Here is a 25,721-nt window from a genome sequence, read left to right on the forward strand (position 1 = left end):
GTGGGATCTGCGAATACTGGCGATGCCGACAGTTGGCGATAAAGCGTGGCTTATAGCCTACAATCAATTTGTACGCACCAAACAATATTGTCAATGCCGATGAAACTGCATTGTTTGATTGTTCCATTTTTAAATGCTGAGGCCAAACGGACTTATAGTTTTCAAGGAGAGAATGGCCACCCGGGAAATGTACTGTATTGCTATGCAGTGCACACTGCACACGGAAGCGAGAGACTTCCTTCCCGTCATAGAAAAGTTCGAAAAGCCATAATGTTTTAAGGGCGTCGGGCACCTTCCATGCCAGTAGAAATGCAGTCAGTACAGTAATCTAAACGATAAAGCATTTGCACAGGGGAGCCAGAATAATTTTTCCTCGTCTTTGAATTGTGTTTTTCTTCCTTTCGCTGTGCGAGGTTATGTTTGTCATTGTTTTATACGAGTGCATTATTTGAATAATGTAAAGGCACCTTGTTGGATAAATTTCTGAAATAGTACTTTCCATGGCATTTGAAAAGTTTAAACTGAGAAGCAAGATGATTGCATGCATTAATGGGTCTTAGAAGTGCCATGGCGGGAAACTGTACAAGTACAGTCACTGTACTGCTGTAATGTGGATGGAAGCGAGAGACTTTCTCCCCTCGTCATAGGAAAGTTCAATAAGCCGAAATGTTTTAAGGACATCAGGTACATTCCGTGCAAGCACAAGGTATCTAAAATGCATACAGTACAGTTATCCAATGAATAAAGAACTTGCATAGGGGAGCCAGCATAGATTTCTCCTCATCTTTGAATAATGTTTTCTTTCGATTTCATTACGCGAGGTTATGTTTGCTAGTGAGTTATCCAAGTGCATTATTTGAATACTGTAAATGCATGCAGTAACTGGTCTTAGAATATATTGTGACGTCCCAAGGATTGGCATTTCCAAAGTACGTTAATTCGAAATCATGTAATTCGAAGTCCGATTTTTGCGCCCCAACGACTTCCAATTAACGAGGTTTTACTGTATACCTACAATTCATATGTGACACACGTGGACTATATTACTCTACAGGTAATACAACCTGAATGAAGTCAGAACGGTCGATCCAGCAACCATGGCTACACAGAACGCTGCACCTGCGTAGCAGGTTTTGATCACCTGCTCCCAACGTTGTTCAGTTAAGCATCGTGTGTGCCGTGTAAGACCTGTTTGACACAGTGCGTGTTTAGTGCGTTGGTTCTCAACTGCGAACAGGAACATGAACGACCAAGAGATCAATGTACAGTTTTGTTTTAAGCATGGCAAGACACCGAAAGAAACTTATGCGATGCTGGTACATGTTTATGAAGATCAAGCACTGTCCCTGAAGTGTGTGTACGAGTGGTTCGCCTGTTTTCTAGGAGGCCGGGAAAGTGTTTCTGACAACCCCGTTAGCAGAAGATCGGCGACTGCCGTCAGTGACGAAAACATGGGGAAAGTGAGGACATTAGTCACCAATGATCGGCAATTAACTGTGTGCACGATAGCGGATGAACTGCAGATAAACCATGAATCCATGCGGCAAATCGTTACCCAGAAGTAAGGGAAGAAGAAAACGTGTTCTCGTCTTGTGCCACATCACTTGACTGACGATCAGAAGCAGGCACGTTTATAGGCTTCACAGGATTTTGTCGAAACGGTGGATGCACAACCAAATTTCTTGAACCGAGGATGAAACCTGATGTCTCAGGTCAAAGAGTTCATGGCAAAAAAGGGGGTGGTGCAACTTGAACATCCCCCATACATGCCAGACCTGAATCCGCCAGAATTCTTCCTATTCCCACGACTCAAACTTGCTTTTAAAGGAAAGAGATTTGATGATATTCCTGACATACAACAAAATGTGACGAGGCTTTTGAACACCATCCCAAAGGAAGTCTCCTTGCAAAGTTTCCAGGACATGTATCGCCGATCTCGGCAGTGCATAGTTATGGGAGGGGACTATTTCGAAGGACAGTAAGGTCACTGTCATGCCATGTCATGTATTGTTCATATGTGTTGATATTACAGGACTATTCACCGAACTTTATTGTCACAGGTTGTATTTTCAATATTTACAGTCTGCACCGTGTTTATGCCCTTCACAGCTGTTCATTAAGATACACACGGAAACAGATCATGTTATATAAACTGTCTCGGCTTCGCATAATTTGTATGACTCCATTCCTAAACGCGATAGTTTTCTTGGTATGTATGAATCGTTCACATCAATTGAAACTTTGCCATCAGGGGTATCCGCTTCCAAACATTTTGCCAACAGATGAACAAAACTGGATTTATCTTGTACATTTTGGGAGGAATTTGTCCATTAGAATTTTTCCAACATTCACCTCACATTCAGAGATATGTAAAATGCTGTGGAGGAAAATCTAATAATAATCACAATAATAATAATAATAATAATAATAATAATATTAATAATAATAATAATAATAATAATAATGTTACTGGCTTTATATCCCACTAACTTTAAGAAACGCTGGGGTGCCAAAATTTAGTCCCGCAGGAGTTCTTTTGCATGCCAGTAAATCTACTGACAAGAGGCTGATGTATTTCAGCCCCTTCAAATATGACCGGTGTGAGCCGGAATCGAACCTGCCAAGTAGGGGTCAGAAGGCAGACCAGTGCCTCAACCGCCTGGGCCACTCAGCCCAGTGAGAAAAAAATCTCTTGTGTGTTATCAGCTCCTAGAAAATAGGCGTCGTGAACAATTTATTGCGAGAAATATAGTGTCCTAATTTAGGTTTCTGTACAATCCCCTGCAGCAACAGTATGGCCATAAGAAGTTTTATTTCGTCCATTGTTCTGACCCAGTTTTTGGACTCCTTCGTTTCATCTTACTAAAATGGGTTTTGTGATTTCTTACTGGGCATCATTTGTCTGTTCAGCTATGTTCGGCATATCTCATCATTAAAATTTTTAAAAAATATTTTGCTCAGAAAAATATGCACTACGCTACAGTAGAACCTTGATAATTTGAAATCGGTTAACACTAGAACGGCCGACACTCTGGCAGTCCTAAAACGGCCGTGGCGGTCAATATGACCGCTGTTGAAATTTAGTGTTAGGGAAGATTATACGGCATATCTTAATAGAATTGCAGAAAACCTGAACCGGCCAATATCGGGATGGTGCTTTCGTTGTGAAAAAGCGCGCCATTTGATCTACTAGTCCACTCCGTATTTTGTCGCCTTGTAATTCTTATTTGTTTCAGGCAACTTCTTTTTGTGACTGCTGTCTACACTTACATTTGGATGCACCGTACTCAAAATGATAACATTCTTTAGTTTCTTTCCTTGATACACAGTGAGTGTAGTGTCACCACGCTTCAACACTAAGGTGATATATAAATCTGCATTCAAATTTCGCACTGCCTCAGGAACTTCTCACCGTGATTTATTCACTCTACCCACAATACTTGTTCTATCTCAGTTTTTCCGCAAGACTCACCGATGTAAAAAAAACTGTCAGTTGTTACATTTCTTCCCTTGTCCATGAATGGAGCAACAAGATGTAGAACTACATTCTCAGATAATGTCTGGCCAACTGGTCGTAATTCGTCCTTTCCGAGGTAAGGAAACGCATTCAAGATATATTTTGAATTTACATCCACGTTGACCCAGAATTTAATGCCAAACTTGTCAGGTTTGTTTGCCACGAATTGGGTGAATCTACATCTGCTTTTAGTAGGAAATAGTTGTTCATCAATGCACATGTTTGCATCTGGCTTGTAGAATAGTTGACTATCTATGAACTTATTCCAGACCTCTGACATAAGCGCAAGCTTATCGTTCTGCAGACGCTCTGACCTTGTAGATTTCATGTCGAACCGCAGGTAACGCATAATACTTTTGAACTTCTGCCGTGACACTGTCTCACTAAAGAAAGCTGGGCCCCAGTCTTTCGACCAAAGAAAGCCGACAGATTTTCCCTTCAGACCATTCACAAGCGTGAAGTAATGCAATAAATGCATCCAACTCTTTCAGTGAAATGGTCCAGATATCTCTTGAAGTCTCCTCCTAGCCTCTGCTTCAGTACATTTTTTTATATGACGAAGAATTGATTCATCAATCAATAGCCGAAAAGCACTCGCTACATTATCACACACACTGCGTTTAGCAAATGCAGTAGGACCACTAGCTTCACGTAAGATGTTCTGCTCAGTACGTTTTGATGTTGAAGAAGCACCAACTTTAATAACATCACATGGTAAACCATCACGAGCAAACTGACTGTTGAAATTGTTTGCAGGGAGTTTTTTTTTTTTTGCTAGGGGTTTTACGTCGCACCGACACAGATACGTCTTATGGCGACGATTGGAAAGGCCTAGGAATTGGAAGGAAGCGGCCATGGCCTTAAGGTACAGACCCAGCATTTGCCTGGTGTGAAAATGGGAAACCACGGAAAACCATTTTCAAGGCTGCCGATAGTGGGATTCGAACCTACTATCTCCCGGATGCAAGCTCACAGCCGCGCGCCTCTACGCGCACGGCCAACTCGCCCGGTAAGTTTGCAGGGAGTGTACTATTAGCTTCAGGAAGAGCTGACAACTGCTGAAGTGCACTTTCAACTGGAAAAAGGGAAATAACTATTTAACAACTTGACAATTCCCTCATATGAAAATAAGGTTCTATAACTAACAGAACAACGAAAGCCGTATGTGAAACCCTACAACTAGAACAAAATAATCACATAAGTGCACTAACAATAAATCACGTTATATTACATAATGATTTTTCTAACCTGATTTTCCTGTATTTTGGGGTGCATAAATTTCAGTATCACACTCCACGACATCATCACTATCTGCAGTTTCACTCTCGGAATGACTGAACTGTACGTGGAATGTATTCCAGTTCATCACTGTCTGCTGAATCATCGGATTCTTCAGAACCCGACTCATTTTCTGTAATATTTTGCAGTCTACGGAGTATCGCCTGCTCACTGAGCCCACGTGAACGGCGAGACATACTACTCCCAGTACACAACCACCAGTTCGCGAAAAAAATGGGTTGGATGTGTTTACAGAGATGCGAACTTTTGAGGAAGGCAATTCGTAATGCAACTGTTAGGCCACCAGGGGGGGGGGGGGGGGCTGTCGTAGACCCCCCCCTCCCTGAGATCTAACTAACATTTATTTGAAAATCAATTAACATACAATTCAACCAGATGTAACATATTCAATGACAGGCATATAAAGAGTGTACGATTCTAACCTGCTAAAGTAAGAGGTGATCTGCAGTAGATAGCTAAGAGGAGGTTGAAGGATCATTTCTTTTGTTGAGTGCTGTAGTTGCTCCCTTAGCAGCTTGTTGTTCCTGTTTGGTAAACGTACACTGGTGACATGCTTTTAACAGTTCGGAGTTCATATTAGCACCGAATTGTCTTGTTTTTCCTCATCATGTGCATCTAAAAAATCATGGCTACACACACTAAAAAAAAACACGTGTGAATGAGATTTTGAGGAACGCAGTAAACAGGGCCATTCTTTCGAGTATTCCTCCCTAAATTTTTCATTTATTACTAATGTCACTAGTCATGGTAACGTAATCACACGTATTTTCCTGCAATAGAAATCGCTTCATTATTTCAAACCTTTCGCATTTCGTAACACACGATTAGCATATATCCTAGAAAAGCAACATATGTAAATTTGGCAACCAAAATCGCAATAAATACTTCTTCAACAGTCACGCACACAGTACTCACAATTAAATAGAGTTTGTCACCACTTTGCCGCCAAAACAAAGGCAAAAACCTCTCATACTTGCATGGAAGTCTGATCATGTGATGAACAAAGATAACAGTTCTGCAAGATATACCACTTCACAGGTGCCTATATTTCCGGTACTGAAAGCACACACTGCGTTCGGCGTGTGAAAACTATAAATGTTCTCAAACAAGGGAAAGGGGTACAAATATTTACTGAGAAATCCGAAAATATTCTGGGAATTCAAGCTGTAATGGCATTCCTTGCGCATCCTTTTGAACACTTCAGACACTTAGATTTTAAAATCAACAGAGAATCGTAATGTGAGGTGTGTGATTCGTAAAGGCATAATTATGATGGGTAATTCGTAATTATTACTACTGAATCGTAATAGTTGACATCTCGGTGTTTATCTTGAGCAGGATCAAGACCACTGTCGTAACCGACTTGTTTATTTGTACAGTTCTAACAAAGTGCAGTGCTCCATTACTGTGTATAAATCTGTAATATTCTATAACAATATCGTAGCTCAAACACGAATCCATCAATCTATAAAATATTCGCAGTCAGTTTGACCGCTCCAGCCGTTCTAGGTAGGTTGATGATTTTTACACCACTGCTTGAAGTTTTCAGTCTAAATTAAACGTTAACGAGAAGAACAGCTCACCACATGAGCATTTCGTAAACCCCCGGTCACAGGAATAAAAATCATGGACACGGCAAAGTATTAAAGTTCCCCATCGGTCAAATTGACCGCGGCGGCTGTTCTAGTGTTAATTCAAAATCCCACCTAATTCGAAGAAGCTCTTGTTCCCGGAAACATGAGATACGGTTTTGCATCTTATTTAAATTGTTTAATTCAAAATACGGACATTTCGTAATTCGAAGTACAATGTTGGCCACATTACCGAAATTCAGACTTAATTCCAAACTGCCTTTACATTTTAAAACAATAGTATGTTACAGAGTAATTTAAATTCAAAATTTATCCATGTCATGATCAAACTCGTGTTCCGGAACGTGGAGGCGTAGCTTTCCGCACTTACACTCACTTCGGTGTGCCTACAGTGTGCTAAGTTGAATCAAATACAGTAGAGACAATACGCGACACTCAGCGAGATGTTACATACTATCCACTTCATATCCGTATCGACTATATGATCCAATTAATTGAAGGAACCAGAATCCACCTGATCGATACTTTCACTTTTATTTAGCCTTTCAACGGGTTGCCAGCAATACCTGTTCCACGTATCTTTACAATACGACGATCCATCACGAAAATTACGGAGCGATTTAAATTCAAAATTCATGAAGGAACGGTTCTTCTGGAACGTGCAGCGTTGTGTGCAGGGGTAGTTTCTGCACTTTCACACCCTTCGGTGGGTCTACAGTGCGCTTCACAATTGCTAAGTTCGAGTGAAATCGGAATTATTTTGTATTCAACGTTTTAAGGAACGCCGTAATATCATGCAGCAGGCAGTGTGTGGAGAAACAGAATCCATGAACACTGGTGATGCCGATAGTTGACAAAAAAGTGGCTCATATAATCAATACATAGGCACCGAACAATATTGTCATTGCCGATGAAACTGCATTGTTTTCTTTTAATGCCGAGCCAAACGGTCTTGTGGTTTTAAAGGAGAAATTGCGAGCCGGGAAATCATACAGAGGTGGGGGCCATTGTACTCTGTTGCAATGCACACGGAAGCGAGAGAATTCCTCCCCTCGTCATAGGAATGTTTGATAAGTCACATGGTTTTAGGGGCATCGGGCACTTTCCTTGCATGTACAAGGCATCTAAAAATTTAAACGGTAGAGTAATCCAAAAAATAATGCATTTGCACTGGGGAACCAGCATAACTTCCCCTCGTCTTTGAATCGTGTGATTCTTTCTTTCGTTGCGTGAGGTTATGTTTGTCAGTGATTTATCCATTGTAAATGCACCTTGTTGGATACATTTCGGAAATAATTTTTTCATGGCATTTGAAAGGTTTAAACTGTGACTCAAGGTGATTGCATGCATTAATGGGCAGCAAGTATTTACATTTGTGAAGCACGAGAGAAGTGCCGTGGCGGGAAATCGTACAAGGATAGAACGACTTTATTGTGTTGTCATGCAGAAGGAAGTGAGACACTTTTCCCCTCGTCATAGGAAAGTTTCATTAACCACGATGTTTTAAGAGCATAGGGTACTTTCTGTGCAAGTACAGGGCATCTAAAATGCACACAGTACAGTAATCCAATTAATAAAGCACTTGCACATGGGAGCCAGCATAGATTTCTTCTTGTCTTTGAATCATGCTTTTCCCCCTTCTTTCGTTGTGAGAGGTTATGTTTGTCAGTTATCCAAGTGCATTATTTGAATAATTGAAATACACCTTCCGGATGCATTTTGGAAATTTTTTTTTCTCCATGGCATTTGAAAGATTTGAACTGTGAATCAAGGTTAACTGCATGCAGTAACGGGCCTTAGAATATTCTGTAACGCGGCAAGGGTTGACACTCCTGAATTACGAATCTGTGCATAATTCGAAATCACGTAATTCGAAGTCCGATTTTTTTAGTCCCAACGACTTCGAACTAATGAGGTTTTACTATACATGCCAATCCCAACAAGGTAATAATCAAGATAAAACTCACCAAGTTTAGACTCAATTATTTCATTAGAAGTAATGGGAACACGCTGCATATTGATTTTTGCAAATCCCCTCTTGTAGATTAGTTCCCTCACACTCTTGAGATTAGGATAGCCCCAAGTGATGTAAGGCTCACATATCCTTAGCATGTTGATTGTTGCCTGAAATAAATAATAATTCAGTGACAGTATGTAAATATGAAATCAAATCTACCAAACTAGAACTTTATAATCCACTTTATAACCTTAAAAAATCACCAAAACAATTACAACACAAATTCCAAAAATGCTGTATTATTCAACACAACTGCATTTGGGAAAGGCAGTTTATTGCAGTGTGTAGAGAAGAGTGGAGCAAGCAGTGAACTGAGTACACTCACCACAAGAGTCTTTCATTACCAACAGAACAAGATGGATTTTAGAGAACTGTTTAGTATTACAAATGCTAAAACATGGCAAATTCAAAAAGAAATGTGTGTAGTTCATTCAGGGGCTAGTAACATTAAGAACTGTATCACCAAAGACTGACAAACTGGACTCATACTTAGTATGACAGGGGAGTACTTCCTGCTGTGGTGAAAAGTGATCTATTTAACACATATAACAGCATTGACAGATGGAGATCAATTAAAAAAATCAACCAAATGTATACAATCATACTAGTACACTAGATTCAGCAACCAGGACAAACTCACGATACTATAAATCGTTAAGTAATTTCAAGTGCTTAACATGGATAAGAGGTCCACTCACAGACATGATAAAACCTTTCAAATGTCAACTTCCAAGCCCAGTGTATTGAAAAACAAGCGTTTATCAGAAATATTTTCATTCCCAGGCCGCGATTTAAGGATGTCACTATTGTTTCTTAATATGTCACTAATTTGTGCTTTTCCGGTAGCAAACCACATAGCCATATCCCGAACACCAAGTTTCTCTTTATCGTAGATGCTGATGACTTCAACTTCTTTCTTTGAAGTCAGTTGTATGTATTTCTGTGACATCGTACTAAACATGATGCACACTACTGAAAATAACCACAAAGAATAAGTACTTTGAGTGGAAAAATAATGGACTTTATTCTTTTGTGCTCTGAATGTATCATACTAGTGTTTTTTCTATTTTTCGTTTTCTTAAGGAAACCATAAAGAAAACAGCTTTCATGAAAATATAATTTTATTCCATATCTCTGCTTCTAACAAATATTTCCAAACAAACTTATTTCGTACAATTCAGATATTTTTAAAAAAAGTGTTCCCTTTTGTTCCCTTGCTCTTGAGAAGCGAAGGAAGAAATGGTGATGTTCAGGTAGAATGCTAGGGGCTATACGTCGCGCCGACACAGATAGGTCTTATGGTGACGATGGGATAGGATAGGCCTAGGAGTTGGAAGGAAGCGGCCGTGGCCTTATTTAAGGTACAGCCCCAGCATTTGCCTGGTATGAAAATGGGAAACAACGGAAAACCATTTTCAGGGCTGCCGATAGTGGGATTCGAACCTACTATCTCCCGGATGCAACAGGTGGAAAGTATGGCAGTAAATCCTCTATGTCCTTTTTCTTTGCTTTCATTACTGGTCAATGTTTGGTATAAAGAGGGCCCTGTTGAATGTTACAAAAGTGTATCGTGGAATGGCCGGGCGACTTATTCCTCAAGTCAACTTTGTCAAATTGCACATCAGAGTTCAGACAGACACTGCTTAAACATTAGGGTAAGAGGACATTCTCTTTCATAATGTAACCATTATATACTCAGCAAGTTGAAGTCGTAACTATCAACTGTTTTCTTTCAGTTCATTACTGAATTCCCCCAGCTAACAGCAGATAAGAAATCTGACAATCTCATTTCAAAGACCTGAAATCTAGAGGACTTTTCTTTGCTTGTCTAATGATATAAATCCAATCATTTTGTATGCAAATGTGTGATATTTTCCTACTGGCTTTCCACTAAACCAAAGTAACTATTAGATTAATGAATACTGTATTTTGTATTTTCACAACTGCATTATAATCAAAATTAATCTTCAACCTATTAGGTCGTGTTCTGTACATATAGCAAGTGTTGAAGAAACAGATGTTAAATACAGAAAATGCCCAAAGTCATACAACTTTTGAAAAGGGCTATCAGTAAAACTCATGCGCGACAAAAAATCTAACAATTTTCGACATACCCCGGCACACAAGTAACAACCCTCATTATTGTTCCCTATTGAAGATGAGGTCAGGCATAAAATCTCAAGGATAATTTAATAAAACCACCTATTCACCTATTATCACAAGGAAAAGTTAATAAAACGACTTATTCACCTATTATCTCAAGGATAAGTTAATAAAATGACTTATTCACCTACTGAATAGGTGGTTTTATTAAATTATCCTTTAGATTTTATGCCATACCCCGACTTGCCGAAATAATAAAACTTCTGGGCTACAAAATACAATAATTCATGCTTTAAACAGGATACTTAAATGAAATCATATCTACTTATATCATAGGCCAATGATTTGTAGATGAACATAACAAGAAGAAATCCATGTTAAACAGCAGCAGGCATGGTGAATATTAGTTAGGAGCATTCATGACAAGACTTCCTTGATAAATTAAGCAGATATGCAATAATTGAAAAGGCCTTACAAAGTAAAACTTTCTTTAACATAACACAGGCAAGACATATCACACACACTGCAAATCACAGGCTAGTGCAACTTTAGTCATAGTTGTGACCTTTTTAGCTTCCTGCAAAAAGTCTTGGGAAAATGTTTTGTCATAACAGGGACCAGAACTCCTGGACTTCAAATTAGAAATAGACTACAGAGATTCATTGGACATTCATGATCTGAACTCTGTTCTATTTTTCTTCACAAGGCTAAAAACAAGTTCACATTCTGCATTGCTAGGGGGTATGGCGAGAATAGAGAGCATTGCTCTAGAAATTTGGTCAAGTCCATTTGGCTCCACAAATTCTTGATATTTGTGCCGAACTGGAATCACTTGCAGCATCTTGATTTGCAGCCGAAGTGTCATCTACCTGAAGAGCTGTGAACTGCCTCTGAAGCTCATTCATCACCTCACCTGTAGTTTCATTCTCTTCCTCGCGTAACATGATGGCAAACTTTTCCAAGAAGAAAGGAATGGAAGAAAACTGTGCATCTTCAATTTTGTCTAACCTAGCAACTTGAGCCTGCTTTAATGCATCATCTATGAGTGGAAACTTTATGATGTTGTCACAAGCAGTACAAAAGTAGTTTCTCACTGATGAAAGGAAAAGGGATTTATCTGTATCCTGGAGATCATTCACTATGTTCGAAGTCTGAATGCCCATAACTAACTCATCACTTAAATCATTTCTTCCACCATGTGCAATACAGTAGAAGTCTGCTATAGGAAGTACCGCATATAACGAGAATCCCGTTATAACGACAATATTTTGCTGTCCCTTCAAAATTCCTATGTTAAACTGTGTATTATCCGTTGCTTACAGCGAGAGCCCTATCGTTGATCCATCTGTTATTACGAGTGATTAAGCACACGCGACTATTTCCGTTGTTTATGTTGCATGCGATCAATTACCTTCGGTATCGGTTCCTCACTATGTCCACTAGTGAGTTCTCCTTCTGCTAGGGGCTTTATGTCGCACCGACACAGATAGGTCTTATGGCGACGATGGGATAGGAAAGGCCTAGGAGTTGGAAGGAAACAGCCGTGGCCTTAATTAAGGTACAGCCCCAGCATTTGCCTGGTGTGAAAATGGGAAACCACGGAAAACCATCTTCAGGGCTGCCGATAGTGGGATTCGAACCTACTATCTCCCGGATGCCTAGTGAGTTCTCTCAGCCTTCGAAGGCGATGTCGCAGTCAATTAGTAATATCCGACGACTGCTGTACCATAAACAAAATGCAAAATGAAAGAGAATGGAAAGTTTCAATATTGGTTCGAAAATGAAGATAGAAGTATCTTTCATGCCACTCTTTGCATGTCGCAACCAATGAAATTCGTCGGTGCGCGCACCGAACGCCAGTCAGCTGTTTGTCTTCCTACACATTACTTATCTTCAGTAATCATGCCTCACACACAAATAATTCTTTCTTTTATAATCTCTTTAAATTCCCCTCTCAGCAGCAATCTTTCTTTCCTCATCCTTCAGCCCCACCTTAAGACACCCTTTCTCTCCTTCGCCCCTCCCCCATTCCATCTTACCCCCCACCACTCCCCACACTATCCACTCCTTTGTTTACATTGCCTGATTTCCTACAGCAAGCCAGTGCTTGTTCTCTATCCACTCTTTGCCTGCCTGCTTCCTCCAGCAAGTCAGTGCTTGTTCTAGATCAGACATTAGAGGTGTCTCATAAATCATTTTTCTCCTTATTAATTTCTTTTCTGTACATTTATTCATTCCTAATACTGGCTGTCAATTCCAGATTTAATTCTTTACCTGAGGTCCTAACTTAAAACACATCATATTGTGACAACAAGAACATAACCTTAATTTTTGTATATATTTTTATATTCCTACAATATTGTCTTTGTCTGGTATACATATGTTTTAGTTTTCACATAATCTGTTTAATTTTTATTTGGGCTGAAGGTGGCCACTAAGTGGCTGAAACTAGTCCCAAAACTTACACAATACCATTTACATGATATATTGTATTGAAAAGGTGAATTTTATTTTTGCTACTGGCTTTATGTCGCACTGTCACAGACATGTCTTATGGCAACGATGGAATAGGAAAGGCTTAGGAGTGGGAAGGAAGCGGCCGTGGCCTTTGCCTGGTGTGAAAATGGGAAACCACGGAAAACCATCTTCAGGGCTGCCGACAGTGGGATTCAAACCCACTATCTCCCCGATGCAAGCTCACAGCTGCGCGCTCCTAACCACACGGCCAACTCGCCCGGTACGTCAATTTTTAATGAGGAAGTTATCATTTCTCTACATGTGTTTCAAATAGGTTTTCATGATGGGTACATATACGGTTAGGTAAGGTGAAGCCATTTGAAGAAGAAAACTGAAATGTTTGCCACAGAAGCCTCTGGAGTGATACCGTATTTCTCCGAATCCAAGACTACTTTTTTTCCTCAGAATCTTATGTGAAAAATCAAGGGTCGTTTTACATTCGCGGCCTGATAGTAATGAACACCACTGGCAATTACCGCAGTAACCACACTGTTTCTTTTCACCGCGCCGCGCGCGCAAACGAAACTCGATGACAATAAACGACCGCCTCTTTATCATACATCGCTAGCCGCGACGACCGGTTGTACAGTGCCTGTGTGTAACGTCACTGGATCTCGGGAAATAATGAAGAGAGAATGACATATTATCCTCTACAAAAACGTTTCTTAAATTTGCAGAATGGCATCAAAACATGCGAGCCTTCGAATTCTTAGAAAGGCCACGGCTACTCAGTACCAGAGTTATATCGCGTCTGCTGTACCTGGCGCTTAGTAAAATTAAGTTTTATAGACAGCAGGAATATTTTCGTGATGGATCGTCGTATTGTAAAGATACGTGAAACAGGTATTGCTGGCAAATTTTCAACGGGTTCTCGTCGATGTTATGATGCCAATTTTAAGTTAATGGCTATTAAACACTCGGAAATGTATAATTGTGCAGCCACAAGAAAATACGGCATATGCCTAACTAAAGCCAATCTTTGGCGTTACCGTGAAGACAAAGATAGCTTAAAAATGTGTACTGCACAAAAAATGCATTCAGTGGCCCGCAACAAGGACGCTTTAAAGAAGCCGAAGATGAAATTGTGAGGTATGTGCACAAAAATGCAAGGGCGGAATTACCATACCGCGGGGCAATAAACTCGTTCGTTGACTTTCAAAGTCCACGATTAAGACCTATACATCGCTAGCCGCTGAAGTTGGCCGAATCCGGCAAGCAAGACGTGCGTGTAGAGACAGCCAGTTATATCTGACGCTGAGTGAAAGTAACAGTTTTATAGTAAGCAAGAATATTTTCCTGATGGATCGTCGTAGTGAGAAACGCGTGGAATGTGTATTTGCCGGAAAATTTTCAGCGAGATCCCTTCGATCTTATGACACCAATTTTAATTTAATGGTTATAAAACCCGCTGAAATAAAGCATAATTGTACAGCCGCAAAAAATACGGCATAACTAAAGCCAACGTCTACAAATAGTCTAAAAATGCATACACTAAAAGAAAGACATTCATATGATTTTACAAAGCACTTTTTAAGTCTCATTAAAAAATTTTGAAGGAAAAAGTAGGGGTCGTATTGGATTCGGAGAAATACGGTAATATATTTTTTCCGAATGAAATAAAACACATGCTTACATGTAGTACCAGATTTCGAAAAACAACAAACAAGTAAGCCGTATTGTGGACATTATCTGCAAAAACGCAAGTTTTTAACAAACTGATTGACATTTCGTATTGATTTAAATGTGATTGGGGATTTCTACAAGAAATCAGGATATGACGACAATCCGCTACAGCGAGTAAATTTCTCGCCGTTATGAATTCTCGCTATAACGGACTTCTACTGTATATGATGATATGGCATTCCCCAGACAGTGTAATTTCCATCATAGATTCATGATCTATATGTGAATGTATTGTTCAGCTGAAGATGACCCAATATACGGGCTGTAAACTGGTACTGTAGCATAATAAGTGCAATAAATAAGTATTGATAAGGTGGAAGTCCTTTCCTATTTCTAACTGTTCCTTACGAATTAACCAAAGAAGGTTAAAATATCCGAACCGACCAGAAATTGAACCCGGGACCTTTGGACTAACCATTTAGCCATGGAGCTGGGAAACTTGCCAAATGAACTACAACTGATGGAACCACAAGTCTTTATGGTCTGACAATGTGGTTAGCCAGTTTGAGTCCCACTGGCGGAAAAAAATAATTCAGGTGGTGGTGGTGGTGATTTTTGTTTTAAGAAGAAGTACAACTAGGCAATCATCGTCTCTGAACAAATGACTGGAAAAGAAATAGAAAATAAAATAATTTATTCAACAAAGGAATTTGGAAATGAAATACAAAATAAAACAAAGAGTGTTTCCTGCAGGCCGAGGCTCCATCATGGGCCAGATAGATCAGCGCACTCTGCGAGGACGTGGGCCACGACAAAGTCGGCACCATAAGAACACACTTGGGGGTCTTCCCTATTTATGAGATAAGTGTGTGTAGATCGTAAATGACCTATCCTCAGCCTACAAAATACTATGGCCTCTCTCTGTAAAGGCCGGAAAGAAGACCGCCACACGGTAGTTGTCTTCTTAATTGCTCTCAATCTGTTGAGAGTTCGGATAGCTAGCCACTCCGATTCCCAGGTCGTAGGTGAGAACACATACCTTTAGGAGGTACACTGATAGATCTTGGAGGTAAAAGTACAGCTTCATTTGCATTTCCATCCGCAAGTTTGTTTCCCGCAATCCCCATGTGCTTGGAAGCCACGCGAAAGTACCTCTGGTGCCAGCATCACTTAACCTGGCTAGAAGGTCATGAATCTGCTGCACCAGTGGATGTTGCGAGAAACAGCTTTCAATAGACTGCAGAGAACTTAACGAGTTGGCACACACACATAAGGAAGTGGCGTCTTTCGCCACCCAGTGCATACTGTTGAGCTTCTAAGATGGCTTAAAGCACTGCAATATACACGCTCCATCAGCGACGAAAGAGCAACCAACATTTTCTCCGATTTTAGAATCATCCGTGAAGATATGTCTCACGGCCGGATATTGGTGAACGAAGTCCTGGAAATACCTCTAATAAACGGAGGAATCGGTATTCACCTTGGGTACGGAGTAGATGTAGACGCATATCCAGCCGCGGAACTAACCACAGAGGTAGCTCGCTAAGGGTTAGTTCAAGACAACTACCGATGTGTCTATTTAAATCACAACACAAGTTATCAACTCGAAACTCGACTGGCCGTGTGGCATTCAGCCGGTCTTGGTACCTCTGGTGGTACTGGGTACTAAATATGCATTGATAGCTTGCATGTAGCGGCATTTAACTAATTTTGGCCGTGTACATGAGGAGTAACGGCTGCCTCCTTATCCGTAAAGATGGAACCCCCGCTTCAGCGAGTACGCTGAGAATGGGGCTAGTACGGAAAGCTCCTGTTGCCAGCCTAGCTCCACTATGGTGAATACTGCCTAAAAGGCCCAGCTTAAATTTTGACGCTGAGCCATAAGCCGCACTTCCATAGTCAATTCAGGAGAGGACCGTTGCCGTGTAAAAAGGTAGCAGCACCGCACGGTCAGCCCCCCACGAAGTGCCGCTGAGAAACTTAAGCATGTTAAGTCTCTTCTTGCAAGCAACCTTCAACTGACGGTAGTGGAGTCACCATGTTAGCCTCTTATCAAAATGGAGTCCCAGGAATCTGCAGGTGTCTAACCACTGGCAGGACACATTTGTGGCCACAAATTAAGAATGTGTCAGTTTTAACTGTATCTTCATGTGCCGTCCTGACTATGTCCAACAGCATTTCAGCATGATTTTAACAAGCACTATGGGAACATTTCTTTTTATTTCGATGTATAAACACTATCTAGCAGATCTGCGTCAGCTGGTGGTTATTTACAGTGGCATCCAGTGGCTGGCATACTGCTAACACCACTCAAGTAGATTTGGTGATTGATGATCTGACTACAGAATCAACATTTACCAGTTCCCGTTTTGCAATTGAAATTGTAATGATTAGCAGTGATGGAACTAACAATTCTATGAATATCAAAACAAGAAAGAGTCTGGATGATGAGCATACTCCAGATGCTAAGAATTTAGAGCCTAATTTATTTTTTAGATTTTAACTTTATGCATCACTTGACCAAGCGCCAATTCTCAATTTTCCAGATATCTACACCACCTGGTAGCCGAGGCTTCAAACTACATGGAAAAATATATCAGTACTCTCAAACATCCTTTATATCAAAAATAAATCGATTAGGACCATGCTCCAATCTAAATATCGTCTGAAGATATTTCTGCATCAACTGACCAAAGAAACTCTTGTGGAGTTGTATTTTGCATCACCTGACTAAACGTCATTTGGCGGTTGCTTGGTCATGTTATATGTATTGCTCTTTCCTGCCCTTATATATTCCTGTGACAACAGTGAAGTTTCTCTGCGATTGTCTCCCGTCTTCATATCAACAAAATTATTTAGCGAGTGCTTATTAACACTATTTACTTCTGTTTTGACATGGATCACTTTAGGTCTTCCTCAAGAGCCCAACGAATCGTCAAGTTAGCAAGGAAGCAAATCTACTTGCAAACATTATTACAGGTTAGTTGTTTAGCCTATATCACAGTACCAGTAGCATACATGACAAATGCATGTTTCTGCTGATGATTTACTTATGGATTGGTTTTCAAATAGTTTCACCATTCTACTGTATTCTCTTCAATTACCCAGGAAGATGAGCCGGATTTACAACCGCAGACACCAGCTATTGCGACACCCGTTCACGAATCCCCAAAAGATCTCATTTTTCCCAGCAGTCTGACAGATCTGAGTCCAATGAAATGCTATCATTCTACCCAAATTACTGTTCTGAGATGTAATACAGCCACGACTGGCAATCTTCAGAATGATTATTCCGATTTAGAACCGAGATGCTATAGTAATTCAAACTTTGTTGAGGGTATATTAGACGCAACAACATTGTTGAAGGTAAGTACGATTTAGTTAATGGAAAAGAAACACCATATCTTATAGCAATGCCTGACAGATACTGTATATCACAGTCAGGTAGGGTTTTTCTAGGAAGAAATACATTCTTAATCCACAATATAGTATTTCTGTTTTACAGGAAAATACACAGTCTGAAGATCAGCAGCAGTCCGTTCCTGTATTACTGGACGAACACCACTTCTCTCATTCCCATACGGACGTTAGTTCCGATGATAGTAATGTTACTAATGAACATGTTTTAGGCTCCAGCATCTCTAATTATGCGGCTAACCAGACCCATTGTTCAACTCCTGAGCCGATGAATGAAGTATCTCACATATTTGAAGCTCAAAACAATGATTCTCTGGGAGAAGGGAGACCAAGAAAAGGCCGGAAAAAAAAATATCGATTTCAGAGTCTAAGAATTAGGAAGACGAAATGTGTTCAAAATGAAACCTATATCACACAGCAGGGAAATGTTAAAGAACCCAAAGAATTTGGAGAATACATTTGTTCATGTAATCGAACAAGATAGGAATCAATGCATTGAAAAAAAGAGTTTTAAAACTTCTATAGTACTACATCACACGATGCACAAACAGCTCATATTTGTGCCATGGTAACAACAAAAAATGTCAAACGGAAGAGAGTGAAGGACTCCAACAAAAGAACGGCCACAAGAACTTACACCATCCGCGGTGTCCAAGTATGCAAAAGTTTCTTCTTGCAAACATTTAGGATCTCCAGTGGAAAGGTTCATCTGGGAATTAAAAAGATACAATCACCAAGGAACGTTGTGGATTGGCTGGTGGAAGGAATAAACTCCCTGAAAATAAACTGAAAGAAGTCATACACCACGCAAAGAAATTTCTACGTTACAAATCTCACTATAGGAGAAGCGAGACACAAGCAGAATTTCTTGCCCCTGAAATAACGGTCAATGTCATGTATGATGTGCATAAGGACGAGGTTTCAAATCCCGTATCAAAAGCAAGTTGAAAGAAGCTATTCCCCATGAAGTTCAGCATCAAAAGGAAACCACTGAAAAAGAACACATGTAATGTTTGTGTCACCTTGGAAGTTCAGATCCAAAACACGACTGTATGCAAAGCCAAAAATTTAAAAACAAAAAAAGAAAACCATCTTGAACAAGCCAAAATTGCGCAGGATATGAGATCATCGGACACATCGAAGGCAAAACAAGATGGCACCCTGGAAATTCTTTGCTTTGACATAGAGAAAACCTTGCCATTGCTTAGAATTCCTACAAATACAGTCTTTTATAAAAGGCAGTTATGGCTTCAGAACTTAGGAATGCACAGCATTAAGGATGAAAGAGGACACTGCTATGTCTGGTTAGAGGGTGAGGCAGGCCGAGGATCACATGAGGTATCCTCATGCCTCATGAAATATTTCATGGTACAGCTACCAGCTGTTGAAGAAATAATATTGTGGTCAAATTCCTGTGGAGGACAGAACCAAAACATAAAAATGGTTTTAATGTTAAAAGCTACCTTAGAATAGCATCTCACAGTGAAAAAAAAATCACTCGTTTCCTTGTTCCAGGACACAGCTTTCTCCCCAATGACAGTGATTTCGGGGACATAGAGAGTGCATTGAAACTTCAGCAAAGGTTGTACAGTGAAACCTCGATTCTCCGTTTTTCGAGGGACCATGAAAATAAAACGTACGATACGGGAAAACGGAAAATCCGGGAATGGATGAAAACCATCAACAGTTTGGCTAAACATCACAAAAATGAAATATGTATAATTATAATCTTACAAAACTCCTAAACCAAACCAAACTACAGCCCCAGTGGGACTTTGCCTGCCAAATGACCGCTGCTCAGCCCGAAGGACTCCAGATTACGAGGTGCGCATGGTCAGTGCGACGAATCCTCTCGGCCGATATTCCTAGCTCTGTAGATCGGGATCGCCATCTCACCATTAGATAGCTCCACGATTAAAGGTAATCACGTAGGTTGAGTGGACCTGGAACCAGACTTATATCCAGGTAAAATTGCGTGACCTGGTCGCAATCGAACCCGGGCCTCTGGATGAGAGGCGGGCATGTTAGACCACGAAACCGCATTAATTACCGGTACGCGAGTTCAAAATCTCGATACTTTATATTCAGTTTTACAGGGGAATCTTCGTCAGTTTCCCGTGAAAACTTCTTTCAGTTCAGCGACTTTGATTAGGCTAGCCAAACTCTTCGAAAAATCTAATACCGGTAACGCCAAGCCAAACGACAATCGACCACAAGTAGTTTTTAATTCTCTCATCTAATAAAATCAAGCACATTAGATACGAAAGCACCCAAAATGAATGCGAAATCCGTTCATTTCTTAATCTTTCATTGTAATTTGGTCTCCGGTATACTGTTCGTAGTCAGTTTCCGGAAATCTCGTACCGCGCAAATTAGGCCTACGTCGACTTTTAAAGCTTATGTTGAACTCGAAAACATGGTTTCGAATATAAGTATCGATTCTTAAAAGTTCTCGAATGCATTATACTCAGTTCTGCGCGTCACAAATCCAATCAAATTGGTAAGATAAAAGAAATATCAAAACTTCAGAAATTACGGTTATTCGTGACCTTGAGGTCATCTGGAAAGCGCGCTCGTTGCATATGTCAGTACGAGTTTGAAATTATACCAACCATTTAAAATGTAACGCGCGCAAATAAAACGACTGCGGTTTTTGGTATTTTAACACGAAAACTTAAAATTCTAGTCTTGCATTAGGACCTAAACAGTAATAGGCAATTCCAAGACCTCCCATGGCTTTCTTTTTTAAAATTACATTTAGGTGCAACATGTGTTTTGGTCTCGCTAACATAATCATGTACGATAATATCAAAAATACTGAATTTGTGTTAAGAAGCAGTTTCGATTCCTGCCTGAAAGCCCAGTTACTCTGCAGTGCCCTGAGCAAAGTGCCAAAAACCTTTTCGGCAGTACGATCGAAAAAAGTAAAAATATAAACATTTAACCCTGGACGTAATATGGACGTTTTATAAGTGCGAACATTTGACGAAACTCGTTCCGTCTTCAAGCAGAGCTGTCGAAATGCGCCGTGTCTCCTTGCAATTGTTGTCACCGCTCTCTGCTTTATGATTTTCCGAGATTCTCTAAACAATACCACCCGAATGCGATGCTAAGATGGTCCCTTATGCAAGTTCACCGCCGATCGCTTTTCCAGTACCGGTACAGTACTTGCTTTAATTATCGCAGTGACGGGGCGTTAACGCCAAGATCCATAATTATGCCATAGCCGTCCTTTTGTCAGATACAGTTTATTAAAAAACGTTTGATCGAGGATTTAGCGTTGATGGGACTGGAATTTCTGGACGGTTGATCGGGGAAATCGTTTCTTCGAGGAACGGATAATGCGGGACTTTTACAACGTGATTTAATTGCGATGCTCGCGGGACCACGTAATTTGAACGCATATTCCGGGAAAACGTATTTTCCGGGAACGGATAATCGAGGTTCCACTGTATACAGCATAGAACTATCAATGTGATGAAATTGTGTAGGAAGAGGAATCCCTTAATTGTTCACAGAATGAAGTCTGAGGTTTTTAAAAGTACAAATTTACTTGAGAAACAAATTGTGAATCGGAAGACAAATAATTTGAGAGAAGGTAAAACTGGCTGAAAGTAAAAGAGATAGAGCTACATAAAGACAAACCATTTAGCATCTTCTTCAAGCAGGAATATAAAGGACAGCCAGTTGAAATAAACAAAGTAGAAGAAAGCTGTTGGTCGTCCTTCACAAAATGGCGTGACCCACTATCTTAGCAATGTGTTAACACCTCTGTGGCTGAATGGAAAACCCATTTCAGAAACGAAGCTCAGCCACATACGCTCTTTTATGTCACTTATTCCAAAAGATACCACTGATTTGAACATGCAACTTAGATGAAGCTGATGATACTTCCCATTCCTGTGTCAGATTGAACATTCTGAAGTTTATTTCAGTTTCTGTTATTAGTGATATCAAGTAGATACACCGGTATAAGTGAAACCCATTTGTAAAATGTCAGTACGTAATAGTATGGATAATATGTTTCTTTGTATGTATGGTACTGGTATTGTAGAATAATAAACAGAAGTTTTGTTCAAAATTACTCATAAAACTGTTTATATGTCTGTTTACCTAGATTATTACCATTTCGTTGTAACAATCCCCAATGTAAAACATAAGTAAAAGCATAACATTAATATGCATCACATACCATCAGTAGATGCGAAATAGAAAGAATGGATTACTTCATAACGCTAAAATTGACCAAGCGACATTTTAGGGATAATGAGGCACTTAATGACTTGCTACGCAGTTGGTGATTGGTATGTAAATATAACTGGCCTTTGTCCTTATGGTGAAAGAAATCTGCCAATTCATTCAAGACTCAAATTTATATGCTAACAAACGTGTTCACGTCAATATCTCGAAATGACAATTTGGCGCTTGGTCAAGTCATGCATAACACCATCCAATTGTGTGTTTTTACATTTCTTTATTCATTAGATGTATTACATCAAGGCTGAAGATGGCCAGCCAAGGCCGAAACTCGTCCCTAGTTTAGTAATGTAATTCAACAACATTGCATAATATAGTATTGAAAAAGGTGGACCATAGGACATTAATTTAATAATGATTGTGACCACAATTGAATACGGATTAAAACCATTAAGTTTATATCCTATGATAACGTTGTCTTGTCAGAATTTGCTATGGTTTGCAAGAGTTTGCCTTTGTGTATTCTTATTGACTTACTGTCTTACTAATAAATGGTGTATAACTTTTATACAAGGTTTATACACCGTTTATGTGAAATTCGTTACTAATAAACCGTGTATAAGCCTCCTGTGTATACATCTGTTAATAGTTATTCATTGAATTGCTTATACAGACCAGGACCCTTGTATAAGCGTTGTATAGCAGCGAGTAGTGGAAAAAGAAACGAGTGAGCAGTTTATTTTCGTGGTATTTATTGTCTACAGTAATATAATCGTGGTGAAATATTCGACTTATCCATTTAACATTGAACACACATTGAAAGAATGGACGATAACTTTGATGATCTTCACGATATTTTAAACATAGAAGACATACACCATTCAGAGGTTATGGAGGCTAGACATCTTCGTAAAGTAAAACACTTTAAAGAGATGGAATGACAATGAATAAGTATAGAAGAAATGATGGTTGGGTGTATTTTTGTGTAAAAATGTGTTACTGCTTAATAGACTTTTGATATTGCGAGTTTATTATACATTATCTGCCCCTACAAAGATCTTTCTCGCATTAGAGTACCTGTAAAAGGGGACATATTCCTCGAGATAAAAAATGGCATAACTTGAAAACCATACGTATATGATTTCCATACTTTGTAGTTGAATATGCAGAAATATGATGTATAAATGACTAATAGAAACTTTTTTTGATCAAACCTTTCTTTTAACCTACAAAACCATTTTTCCTTTCTCCTGAAAAGTAAGGATTTTGGAATGTGTACCCTTTTCAACTCGCCGATTCAGTTACAATTGCTTACCTTTTCCGTACTACCCCAGTTAGGAGCTTTTGATCTTTTCTTAGGTTTTCTATTTCTTTTTTTGGTGTTCATTACATAAGCAAGCTGAAGAAATGTTGATATCAATATAAGTCAATTTCCAGCTGTCTCACGGAATGACAATGAATAAGTTATAAAAGAAATGATGGTTGGGCATATGTTTGTCTAATAATTTACTGGCTTAATAGACTTTTGAAATTGAGAGTTTATTATACATTAACTGCCTCTACAAAGATTTTAGATCTTTCTCAAATTTGAGTATAAAAAGGGACATATTCCTTGACATAAAAAACGGTATAACTTGAAAACCGTACGTAACATGATTTGCACACTTTGTAGCTGAATACGCCGGAATGAGATGTATAAATGCCTAATACAAAATTTTTTGATCAAACCTTTCGTTTAGCCACAAAACAGGTTTTCCTTTCTCCTGAAAAGTAAGGATTTTGGAATGTGTACCCTTTTCAACTCGCCGATTCAATTACAATTGCTTACGTTCTCCGTAATATCCCAGTTAGGAGCTATTGATCTTTTCTTAAGCCATTCCATTTCTTTTTTTTTGGCGTTCATTACACAAGCAAGCTGAAGAAATGTTGATATCAGTATAAGCTAATTTCCAGCTGTCTCGCTTAGTGTTGCCACTGCCTTTTCGATATGCCGTGCTACTGTGCGACTTTCCGGAAAGTTTTGCTCGTAGATAACCAGCAGAAGCGATCATAAAGGCGGTGAATGTGCGAAATACGTCGGTGAACTGCAGGAAGAGATTCCTACGCCGTGGAACGAGTGTATACGTTCTGTATAGTAATACAATGCGTATACCTCGTTTATTAGTAAGAAAAATGTAGAACGCTTATACTGGGTTTATTCGCTGTATAACTAAACAAGAGTTAAACAACTGTATAAGGACTTATTAGTAAGACAGTTACAGCTTAAGTACATGTAATATATTTGCTTGTGTGTATTATTACAGCGTGGTTTCACTTCAGTTCGACAAGTAATAGCAAATTCCAGAAGGTCGCCAATTTACACCAGGCAAACACAGGCGAATACAGTTATAGTAATGTGTATATTAAAATAAAGGCAGAAATATGTAACATTAAACTGAGTGAGGGTGAGAGAGTGTCTATTTCCTAAATTCTTCACTGAGCTTGAAAACCAACTTAATTATTCAGATCTTGATTGATCATTTACTTGGATAAGGAAACCTCCATTATTGAAACGTATGTTGAAGTTAGTTAGTCAACGGCAATGTCCTGTGATTTCAATATGTAATGCATTCGAGAACTTTTGACAATAGATACTTTCATTCAAAACCATATTCTCAAGTCGTCGGCTAACTCGTTTCCGAGTAATTAATTTCTTCCTATAAATTCACTTCTATCAGTAGATGTACTTTCAATGGTTGAACAGGACAATTCTAGTATGGAATAAGCATCCACATAGATTGCACAGAATTGTTGGAGTAGGACGTGGTTGTGCTGCATGGAGTTTTCTTGCTTCTCTTCTGGCCCCTTCACATATGCATTGATCCCCTTCAAACAGATTGACAGCAGCAGGGATGGTCCGGCACCAAATTGTAGGCTTTTGAACAAGCGTACAGAGGCGCCAACCTTTGAAGTGGATTATCAGCATTTTCGTCTTTGCCCCCCCCCCCAAGAAAAATTTTGAGTCAAGTCCAAAGCATGCTCCTTCCTTCTCAATAATGACAGCCCTTTTGCCCTTCCCTCTAGCAATACAGTCGAAAGTATATCATATTGCACAATAACATTTGCACACAATCTGTTAGTTCTGTGATAAAACATTCCTTGTAGCCTTTCCTCACACAGCAGCTGCTTTTCAGTGTAGATTTTCTTGAAGAATCGTTCCCACTGTGATAGCATTTTCGTCCTCTGAGCCATACGCTGTTCCAGTGCAGATGTGCTTAATGTAGGCTTCAATTCTTTCTCAATCTCTCTGTCAACTGTCAGGTACACTGAACAGAGCAAATACAAAATTACTGAAATAGTGGAGAAGGGCAGCGCCTGAGCTCCTTCATTCACAATGAATTTTACAATACTTATGGGTAGCAAAAGGAAGTCACGATCGAATAAGTATCGCTGCCAAGTC

General features: G+C 39.5%; 1 protein-coding gene across 1 annotated transcript in view; it reads right to left on the reverse strand.

The window, feature by feature from the left end:
- RpL7 (ribosomal protein L7) overlaps nt 1-25,721 on the reverse strand; it is a 112,806-nt gene that overhangs the window by 22,486 nt on the left and 64,599 nt on the right. The window contains exon 5 of the mRNA XM_067138280.2: nt 8,376-8,532. Within this exon, the coding sequence (XP_066994381.1) occupies nt 8,376-8,532 (157 nt within the window). The remainder of the gene's footprint in view (nt 1-8,375; nt 8,533-25,721) is intronic.

This window comes from Anabrus simplex, chromosome 1 (genome assembly GCF_040414725.1).
Source record: "Anabrus simplex isolate iqAnaSimp1 chromosome 1, ASM4041472v1, whole genome shotgun sequence".
Taxonomy (NCBI): Eukaryota; Metazoa; Arthropoda; class Insecta; order Orthoptera; family Tettigoniidae; genus Anabrus; species Anabrus simplex.